The sequence below is a fragment of the Herpailurus yagouaroundi genome, unplaced genomic scaffold, assembly GCF_014898765.1.
Source record: "Herpailurus yagouaroundi ecotype Mexico unplaced genomic scaffold, PumYag 163, whole genome shotgun sequence".
Taxonomy (NCBI): Eukaryota; Metazoa; Chordata; class Mammalia; order Carnivora; family Felidae; genus Herpailurus; species Herpailurus yagouaroundi.
In genome coordinates this window covers 31,880,297-31,891,088 of record NW_024412404.1, presented here as the reverse complement: position 1 = coordinate 31,891,088, position 10,792 = coordinate 31,880,297, and the positions used below count along the sequence as shown (strand labels likewise).

General features: G+C 43.6%; 1 protein-coding gene across 1 annotated transcript; it reads left to right on the top strand.

The window, feature by feature from the left end:
- The first annotated feature begins 867 nt into the window (after window positions 1-867).
- ANKRD1 (ankyrin repeat domain 1) lies at window positions 868-10,449 on the top strand. Its single transcript, XM_040485839.1, has 9 exons — window positions 868-1,069; window positions 1,750-1,929; window positions 2,818-2,955; window positions 3,085-3,192; window positions 4,665-4,763; window positions 6,372-6,470; window positions 6,679-6,777; window positions 6,916-7,014; window positions 9,583-10,449. The coding sequence occupies exons 1-9, from the start codon at window positions 1,043-1,045 to the stop codon at window positions 9,691-9,693; spliced, it is 960 nt and encodes a 319-aa protein (XP_040341773.1). The 5' UTR covers window positions 868-1,042; the 3' UTR covers window positions 9,694-10,449.
- Window positions 10,450-10,792: the final 343 nt, after the last annotated feature.

Here is a 10,792-nt window from a genome sequence, read left to right as displayed (position 1 = left end):
CTCCCTAGAGCAAAGCTCTCTGCCTCTCTAGCGATGTGTCTCAAAGCCTGATGCATCAGAGTTATATGGGTGCTTTGAAAAATGCAGATTCCTAGGACCCATCATAAATCAATTCAGAATGCCTGGAGTGGGGCCAGGGGATCTGCATTTTTGACAAGCTCCCACAGGCGAGTGTTTTACCGATAGCATCTGAGAACTTCGGCTCTATGACCTAATCGACACCATGCCATTGCTAATACTGATCTCCTATAATCTTTCTTGGGACCATCTGAATCAAAAAGGCTCCGGTAAGTATGCAGTTTTAGATGACAGCGAGCACGTAATGTGCTAATTATGGCCAGTGACACCATGAAATAAAAGTGCATCACTGAATGCTTTCAATTTCTTACAATGATGGTAAGATGGCATGTCATGGGGCCTTTTTAGCCCCAGACATCACTCCAGAGAATTCCAAACAGATATAGACAAGGGCCATTAGAACCCCGGATCCTTTCCTCTCAGACTGTTTACCCACGAATAGGATGTCCTGAAGCAACACTTCCCCCAAGTGAAGTGTTGATAAGTCTGGTTATCAGCAAGATATTATTGGCAGTGTGATATGCAGGGCATTTACATTTTCTTGATAGGGTTAGTCATATGAAAGCTGACAAAGAAGGAACAGGAGCAGTGCTGTGGTGCAATAGCAACAGACAGCTGTCCCCTGGCTTCTCGATAAATAGATGGCTCGCATTGCTGAGCGGTGTGGTCACCGCCAAAGGAATGGCCCTCTCACATTTCTTCCTGATTCACATATTAAGTGGGGTTACTTGTCATCCCCTCCCTCTTCGGCTTCCCAGACACTGAGTCTGGAATGAAAATTCACCTGCCTCTGAGTTGGCCACGGGTGGGGGCCGGGGTGTTACTTGGGTTCCCAGGTTGGAAGATTATCTCACCCAGCCCTCGCTATATAAGCTGACCGGGGTGGAGGGGCTCAGCAGGGCCGACTCAAGGGATTCATTCCACGGGGGAATAGACACACAGACAAACCGAACCTCAGGCAGACATGATGGTGATGAAGGTAGAGGAGCTGGTACGTAAGACACGTTATCACTTCGCAGTGAAAATCAGTTCGGTCTTGATTTGTATTTGGAAATAGAAATGTCCTTTTATTCAGGCATGATGCACAGGGACTCGGATGTCATCTATGGAAAATGGTTGGCTTATGTGATGAAATAAGTGAAACTGGAAAAATGGAGCTGGTAGTAATGGGTTCTCTGTTTCCTATTTATTATTATCTTCTCCTTTGGTTTTCTTACCAAAGCGCAGCTTCACGGGCAGGTATGAGGATGCCTCAGGGAAGAAGTGTTATTGTGAGGCTATGTCTGGAAACTTCACAACTCAAGGCCAAATGTCATGGAAGAATTGGAAGAAATTATGAATGGAGGGATTTTAAATAATCACGGAAGGATTTTAAATAATCATGGAGGGGTGGCAGTTTTCCTAGGAGAAATGGGATTGAGTGGGTTCAAAGTGGGTTTAAACATATCAACCTAATCTAAGCCTTGATTTAGCTAGAGAAGAGGATGATCACCTGAAGGTAATCCTAGAATCCTGCCGCAGTGTGTCCCAGCCCGGGATCTGAAAGCACATCTCACAGAGGAGGCTGTCACCAGCCAGGGAGGACCAGAGCCCTCCTGCAGCATCCTCTTTGAAGAATGACTCCAGGACCGGTCTTGCTCCTTCTAACACTACACTTTTCTTCCCTCATAGGTTACGGGGAAGAAGAACAACAGCGGAGAGACCGGGGAGTTCCTTCCCGAGGATTTCAGAGATGGGGAGTATGAAGCTGCTGTTACTGTAGAGAAACAAGAGGACCTGAAAACACTTCCGGCCCACTCCCTGAGCCTGGGGGAACAGCAGTGGAAGATTGAGAAAGAGCGAGAGGCAGAGGTAAGGAGATTCCCTGGATTCCACTAATGGGAAGTTGGGGACAGGACAGAGGAAAGAGGTGCCAGGCAGGAAGGAGAAAAGAGAGAACCAAATAAAAGCAGCCGTTCCAAAGATGTTTCTCTGCCAAATTCAAATCCATAAAGAGGCAACTTTTATAGGACAGGTTGTAGGAACTAATTCTTTAGCAAGACTATGATCTCTGGATTCCAAATCAATGACAGACTGTTCTATGATCATCTTCTGCTTGAAAGACTTGGAAAGAGAAACATGTCCAGTGACTTTCTGATGTCATACACGGTCTAGGTAGTCCGAAGCAAGAGAGACCTCTTTTTCTCAGTGATGTGGCTTGTGGTCCATGAATCATTGTTTGGCTGCGTTTACTATCTGTGTTGACAAATTCTGTGTTGCTGGGTGAATTTGCATCGCTTACTAATCACAGAAAAAGCATGCATTAGTTAGCAGTAGTCCCAGGACAGGTGGTTTCTTAGTAAGCCACCTGAAAGAGATTGGCATTGATATTTCAGGGCTTAATGCTTACCGTGGGATTCTTTTGAGTTAAATAAAGTCTACAGAAATCTGGGGTTTGTTTATGGAAAGGGTTACAAGATCGTCACTTATAGACTAGATCCTATCTCCAATTAGTCAAAAACTACAAACAAGAGATACGAAGGAGAAGGCAATTAGCTGAAAGATTAGACCCCAAATACTTGAGTAAGAAGTCACTAAAGTCACAATCAAAGATTAGTTTTAAAGTTGTTTTGTTTCTTCTCTTTTTTTGCTCAAACTGTTCACATACTTCTCTCAGACCTTGCAGAATTTTGTTTAGACACAACCAGAATGCCTGTCAGTAGAACTCACCATATTTTGAAATATGGATTTCTTTTTTAGCTCAAGAAGAAAAAACTAGAACAAAGATCAAAGCTTGAAAATTTAGAAGACCTTGAAATAATCATTCAGCTGAAGAAAAGGAAAAAATACAGGAAGACTAAAGTTTCGGTCGTGAAGGAACCTGAACCTGAAATCATTGTAAGGACTGTCTGCTTTTTGTGGTGCTACACGTCTGGCATTATGCTACAGGGGAAGGAATATCTGCGGAGGGTTTGGGCGAATGCTGGAAAGCTCGCGGTAACTCTCACGTTATTTTTTTGGCTTTAGACGGAACCTGTGGATGTACCTAGGTTCCTGAAGGCTGCCCTGGAGAATAAGCTGCCAGTAGTAGAAAAATTCTTGTCAGACAAGAACAATCCAGATGTCTGTGATGAGGTAAGGCTTACACAAAGCGCTGCAAAATCCAGCTCATTAATTTTGTGTTTCTTATGCTTAACTTCAGCCTTGCTAACATGATGCCAAAAACCAATCCACCTGAAACAGTTTCCCCAGCTGTTACCACATATGCCGGTAGCATATTAGGATAGCACGGCAGTCCAGAAAAAAGAGGCTGGATTAGCGCTGTGGATTGCATCTTTTTTTTGGTACTTCTGACTGATTTTTCAGTTTGTCTGTAACTTTTTATATTCTTGGGATAGTCTTTTAATAAGGCAGGGCCAATGAATCCCTTTTGGAGAAATACATAACAGCATCATTTTTTTTTAATAACTTATTTATTTATTTATTTATTTATTTTGAGAGAGAGAGCGGGCATGTGTGCAAGTGGGGGAGGGGCAGAGAGAGGGGGAGAGAGAGATTCCCAAACAGGCTCTGCACTGTCAGCTCAGAGCCTGATATGGGGCTCGAGCTCACAAACCATGAGATTATGACCTGAGCTGAAACCGAGAGTTGGACACTTAACTGTCTGAGCCACCCAGGCACCTCAGCATCATCCTTGATTGGACCCAAACACATCAGCCTTACACAAGGAATCTGTGGACTGGAGTTCAAGTGGTGGCTCTTTCACTACTTGGCTATTTCATTTTTGGCAGCTAATTTGCTTTTTCTAGACCTCAGTTTCCTTATCTGTAAATAGAGCACACTGGAGTGAATAATGCCAACAATTGTTCTAGGCCAAAGAGGCTATTAATCCATTCATACAAAGCCTTCTTCTACTCCTTTTTGCATCCTTTCCCGGCTGGAGAATCATTTCAGAAGGTGAACTAAAAATGACTCCTCCATTCTCGTTTTTTTTTTTAATTGTTTTTTAATGTTTATTTATTTTTGAGGGAGAGAGAGAGAGACAGAGCGCGAGTAGGGGAGGAACAGAGAGAGAGGGAGACACAGAATCCAAAGTGGGCTCCAGGCTCTGAACTGTCAGCACAGAGCCCGACATGGGGCTTGAACCCACGAACCACAAGATCATGACCTGAGCTGAAGTCAGAGGCTTAACCCTCCCCCCAATCTCTTAAAAAAGAATTGAATGCTTTTTGATATTCAACCTAGCAACAGTCCCAGATGGAAGAAAGCCATCTGATCTGCATGGCAAATTCTACACAAACAATGAAGGCACAGAATTCAAGAAAGGGAAATGTCAGCATGTAGGTAGTTTTGAACTTTAAATTCATATCCCTCCACATAGACCTCTGAGGGCTTAGAAATGTACCTGTAGGAAACTCAAACCTCATTTGTAGGATAATTGTTCTAGTTCTGCAATTTTAGTAAATTTGACATTTCTAATGCCATAAGAAGCACTCGAGTTTCTATTAATTAGGTCACTGGAGTCCCCAGCTCCACAGCCCTTAGAAGGATTTATGCTCATTTTTATATGCATCGCTGTCTCTCTTTTTAAATCTCTATTCTGACAGTATAAACGGACAGCCCTTCACAGAGCCTGCTTAGAAGGACACTTGGCAATTGTGGAGAAGTTAATGGAAGCTGGAGCCCAGATCGAATTCCGTGATATGGTAAATATATTTCTTTGTTTGGAAATGAGCCAAAATAAGTAGACTATACGAAGCTTGTGAAAACCTACAATGAAAAACGGGGTTGATTGGATTGAAAATTGATCTGAGAGAACAGGGCGAAAGCTCATTTCTCCATACAAAGGGAAGTTGGGAGATGGCACTAGGTCATGTGGAAAGTATTTTCCATACATACTGAAAAGCAGAGGAGTGTTCCAGGGAAAAGAAGGAAGTGAAAGCCTCTGCACGGAATTCAATATCCTCATCAGAGAGTTGGGTCAGTATCAAGTCAGTAGCATTACTGAGAAGTAATACAGTCAGCACTTGCCTCTCAGTGTCCCTGTCCTTCCATTATCCACGGCAGTCTGCTCATGGCCCCGTGGCTGCCAGCAATGTGTCAAAATTCTCTAGCTGTACACCTTATATGATAGATGCCATCAGTGAGGTTGGGGGCTAAACTGCCTACGGAATGAATTGCATCTATGGAAAGTAGCTGCTATTCAGACCTCAATAATTCAACCACTGTGATTTCTACAAAGACCAGCAGACAGCATATTTCATGAACTGCAGATTGAGCTGGGAATAGGCTTTATTTATTTAAATGCAACTCAATTTGACTTTATAGCAAAGTGGAAAAGGGATATTAAAAAAAAAAAAAAAAGTCCAAAGAACTTGAATGAAATTGAACCCAAAAGACGAACACACAGAAAAACAATAAAAAATAAATACAGTTTGCATGAAAAGACACTCAAATTCTTGAGTGTGTGATTTGGAAGGCCAGGAATATACCAGAGTGGGGAAGAGGGCAGTTCCTAAGAGTAAGGGCAGTGTGCAGTGACCACCGGCGGTGGCAGCTGAGTTACAGAGGCTGTGCTGGTGCAGATGACAGCAGAGAACCAGCAAGAGATGAGACAAAAACAACAGGGACACAGGAAGAGGTGACAGCTCCAGATTAAAATCTTGGAAGGGACTACTTACGTTATGCCAGAATTTTAAAATGCGTTTGTCTAGAACTTCTGAGTCTATTTGGCAAAAGTGGCTGAAAGTTCCGGGCAGATGTGGGTTTGAATATCTATTCTGATACTTGCTAACTGCATTTCCTCGGGCAAAAAACTTGACTATTTGGGAGACTTGGTTTTCTCACCTGTAACATGAGGGCAGTCACACCTGCTGGGAGGACCAACCCATTGAAAGTGTGTAGCACCTTTCTGGCAAGTGGAAATTCTCCATAAGTTGTAGTTTTTATGCTTTTACCAACAAAAAAAAAAAAGAAAGAAAGAAAGAAAGAAAGAAAGAAAGAAAGAAAGAAAGAAAGAAAGAAAGAAAGAAAAAAGATTTGTTAGATTTGAGTTTTCTAACGATGCAAATACATGCACACAGATACACACATAGGACTGCATACACTCACGTCCACACACATCCAGTTTAGCTAATGCATCTGGCCAGAGCCTTCTGCTACAATACTTGGAATTAGCAACCCAGAGGGGGACAATCCAGTGTCACCATGGATGCCTTAGCAAATCGGGTATTTCTGGGCCTCAGAACCAAGCACTAATTCCTCTGACCAGTTCTTCTTTACATTAAGTCACACCCCTTTACCTTCTGCTATAGCTTGAATCCACAGCCATCCACTGGGCAAGCCGTGGAGGAAACCTGGATGTCTTAAAATTGCTGCTGAACAAAGGAGCAAAAATCAGTGCTCGGGATAAGGTATTTCCCCTCTTCTTGCTCCTCCCCTCCACCACCTTCCTCCCCTTCCCCTTTCTTTCCCAAAACCACCTCACCGTTTGGGTCAGCTGGAAGCTCAGGCTGTGTGGGACACCAGAGTGGCCACTTGTTCCCCTCCCACATGCTTTGGGGTCTGGGATGGCCTCTGTCCCCGCACCCAGCGAATCGGTTGCATTCTTCAATTTCCCAGTTGCTCAGCACAGCACTGCACGTGGCGGTGAGGACCGGTCACTACGAGTGTGCAGAGCATCTCATCGCCTGTGAGGCGGACCTCAACGCCAAAGACCGAGTGAGTACCCGGGCAAAGCTCCGCCTCCTGCAACTTCGTCCCTCACTTATCTGGAATCCCTCCCCAAGCTAGGTGCCCTTGTGGGACTCACTTCCTGGCCTCAGGTCCACCTTTAGCCTGTTGACTCCGCTTCTCTAGGAAGGAGATACCCCTCTGCACGACGCCGTGAGGCTGAACCGTTACAAGATGATCAGACTCCTAATTATGTACGGGGCTGACCTCAACATCAAGAATTGTGTAAGTACCTGAACTAAGCCGTTCCTGCTTGGGGGCTTTCTTCTTAACAAAAACATATCTCATGTACTTGAAAATAGTCCCACAGCTGTAGGATTTCAGGGTTGGGGGCAGCCTTTTGATGTTTAAATGCCCTGTAACAACGTTGCTAACGTTGCCATGACGACATTGCTAACCTTGGCAAGGTCACCTGGTCAGAGATGGGTGTAGCCCGCCATGACTGTTTTGGCGCTGGTATAGTGCCTGGTGATTCTTTTAAGATTTGGTCTTGAAAATACAGGTCAAATTGTTCCCTCTCCCAAGCCCAGGCCCAATCTGCCTTGGCCACCCCTGGCTGAGCCAGGCCTGGGGTAGTCAGGTATAAAGACAGACGCCATTCCTGAAGTGATAAAATTCCACATTGGTCAATGTGGCCAAGAGCCAATGAACTGAAATTAATCAAGATCTAATAGGAGTAATTCTGAGTAGTCTCCCCCACCCCCACCCCTTACAACGGCATGCCATGCTACCCCTTTCTTCCAAGGCTAGACATGCTGTTGCCTGTATTTTTGAGATAATTTTTATCCATTCTCCACTTTGGTTTATCTGCATATCCCTCAAAATAATTTCCTATATTTAGGCCCTGAAAATGCTCGTATAAGTCCCTTCTACAAGTACGTGTTAATTTAGCTTCATCTGCAAGCCAGGGAATAGAACCAACTTTTTCTCATGGTCCCAATTTCCAGACAAACATCATCTAATATAAGCTTTAAAAATACCACTGAGAGGAATGGATATAAATTACTAAAGAAATAATTTGAAAGATTTGGTGGAGAATCACTTTACAAAGAAGGAAAAGAAAACCCCAGTCATCATATACTGTGAATAATTTCTTCCCCTTATTGTGTTACTATGAGACCGAGAGGAATATTTTATCACTAAAAAAAAAAAAAAAAAAAACCCCACAAAACTGTCTCGGTGATAAGAACAAAAGATAAAAGCAGTAAATAGAGACTGTTTGGATGGGAAAGCCTTAATAGTAGGCTCCCTTGATAGTGAGATTGGTCTTATCTAATAATGTAAATAAATTGCCAGAAAAAGAGATTTAATGAGATCTCTGAAACTGCAGAAAAAATGATTTCGTTTAGGCAGTGAGACACTACCAGCAGAAAGAAATAGCGTACATATTTGGGGAGACTGTGTAAGTAGCTAGAAAACTAGGAGATAAATTCTATCAGAGAAGAGTTGAAGGAACTCATGGAAGAATAGCCCAAAATATACCAACGGTTCTGAATTATCAGACCACAGCATAAGCACCCAGAAACGATTAATGTCATTGACTCAATGGCTGGATGTTGCCCAATGGACCTGTGAGCCTTTGGACACCATCTTGAAGGGAATTGGAAACAACACACAACACATTATTCTGTCGTTGTCCAAAACTCCGCCATCATGTGTTCTGAGAGTGTTTCTCAAGGAAGATGCAACAGAGGTGGGAAGTTCCAAAATCAAGGTTACAGGGCCACTAGTTCAAATAAGCACATGGCAGCAGAGCACCTAAATTACTTAAATGGCGGCTGCAGGAGTCTGTGCACAAAATTTTAAAGGGCTCGTCCCTAGCCCAGTCCATTGCTGCTCTGTGGATCCACAGGGATCATGCTACCAATTCTTCTGATTTCTTCAGAGAGCTCACAAAGTCAGTTGGGAAATCTAATTTCCAACTGTTGCCAATTAAGTCCAGCTTTTAAAAAAAAATCTAAACTCTGGTTGGGCCCAAACAAAACAGGTCTCTAGACTGATTTGCATCTCAAAGCTGCCAGTGTCTGAGTTACAATCTCTGAGTTAGAGAGACTTCCAAATGAATAGGGGTGGAAAAACTTAAGACTTCTCATATTTAAAGGCAAGAATTGAGAGATGACATGGTTTTCCTTTTTATAAATGTCTTGAGACACATGCACAAGGGACACAGAATTTTGGTCTCAAAAGTTACTTCCACACTGTTGATGTCACCTCCAAGAAAAATGAAATTTCCTGGGAGATCCCAATGTAACTTCTGAGCAGTTGTGAAAACTCTACCCCTCTGAGCAGTAATCGTTCTGAAGGGTACCTGAGGACACCAGCCAGGGTGCCGAAGCAGCTCACTCACCACCAGTTTTTGTCAATCGGGAATCATTTTCCAGAGTGATCGGAACTGCTTGTTGACCACCCCTTCCCCGTGCCCACTCTGCAGGATCCTGAAGATGCATAGAGCCATTTTGTGAATTTCAAAATGACTTTGCATCCTCTTGCCATTTACTACCTAGGGACCAGGGATTTTTACCCAAACCTGGGATAGTCCCACAGGGAAAAACAACAACAACAACAACAACAACAACAACAAACATTTGCTAATCTGAAATGGCAAAAGGATTACTGTGAGAAACAGTGAAGGGCTGATTTGAATATAAACCGCAAATCACTCATAGTGGAAAGCATGAAACAGTTCAATAAAGCATACACCTATCCATTACCTCATTAAACACACACACAGAGGATGCGAATTTATAGATGCCTCCCATCTGGAAGTCAAATTTCCTCATGTATTTTGATTAGGCTGGGAAGACCCCGATGGATCTGGTGCTACACTGGCAGAATGGAACCAAAGCAATATTTGACAGCCTCAAGGAGAACTCCTACAAAACCTGTCGCCTGGCCTCCTTCTGAAGGAAACCACGCCTCTTTCATCGGTGTTCACTGGCATTTTGAGGGCACGGCCGCAAAGAAGAGCAACTAGTCACAAAACCCAGCTTCTATCCACCTGTTGTAAAGCTGCACCTAATGAGGTTTTGAGAAAGCACGGGGCTAGAGGTATAGACATGTCCCTTAGCGAAGCACACTCTATTTTTATTTGTTCCTGGTTATTTATTTATTTATTTACTTCGACACCGCTGATGCTCAGATCCTTCACAATCATCCATTTGGTGAGCAAAGCTTCATTTGTATAGAACACTTCAGATCCTTCCGGCAGATCTTGAACCATGTTAACGAGCAATGTGGTCAGTGTCTACTTACGTGCGCCTCGCTTGTGGAAGCTATTTCAAGGTGTTTTTAAAAGACAGGGGTGATTATCGCAGCCCTCTTGTCTCCTGAATTTTCAATGCTGAAGTTCGAGGCAACGGAAGGCATGACGTGACAGGAAAGGAAACCGTAGAATGAAAGGGATTCTGTGCGAAGGACGGTAAAGCCAATTGTTTTATGCCTGGGTCTGGTATTTCTTACCAAGTCACATGTGGTACCAAGGTGAAGAGAATGTTGTGAGTGTAAGGGGCGGGGTGTAGTGGCGGGAGTGGACCGCTGGGCCGTGCAGAGTTGAATCTGCTCGAAAAAGATGAAAGGGACTGCAAAGTGTAAATGTGTAAATGTATATTATGTTGTATGTCTATTTTATATTCATAATAAAAGCAAATTCTGAACCTCTAAGTACTTCTATGAGTGTGGTGGGAAAGAACCAGATGAAAAAGGCCATTTCGATGAAGTGGTTTTTTTCTCTTCCAAGTTTTTCAGATTAGAAATGTCCTGTGAAACAGGACCTCTCAGTATTTAATGTGTACACAGACCGCCAGTGGTCTAAGCAAGACCACCTTGCTAGAATGCAGATTCTGATCCATCCCGTTGCGGGCAGGGCCTGGGACTCTGCATTTCTGATGAGCTCCCAGGTGATGCAGAGGTGGGGGTACACCACAACAGCACGTAGAGCAACAAGGCTGTGAAAACCATCGTCAAGATACAGGGGTGTTCCAGAGTTCTTTTGGCCCCAGTGATG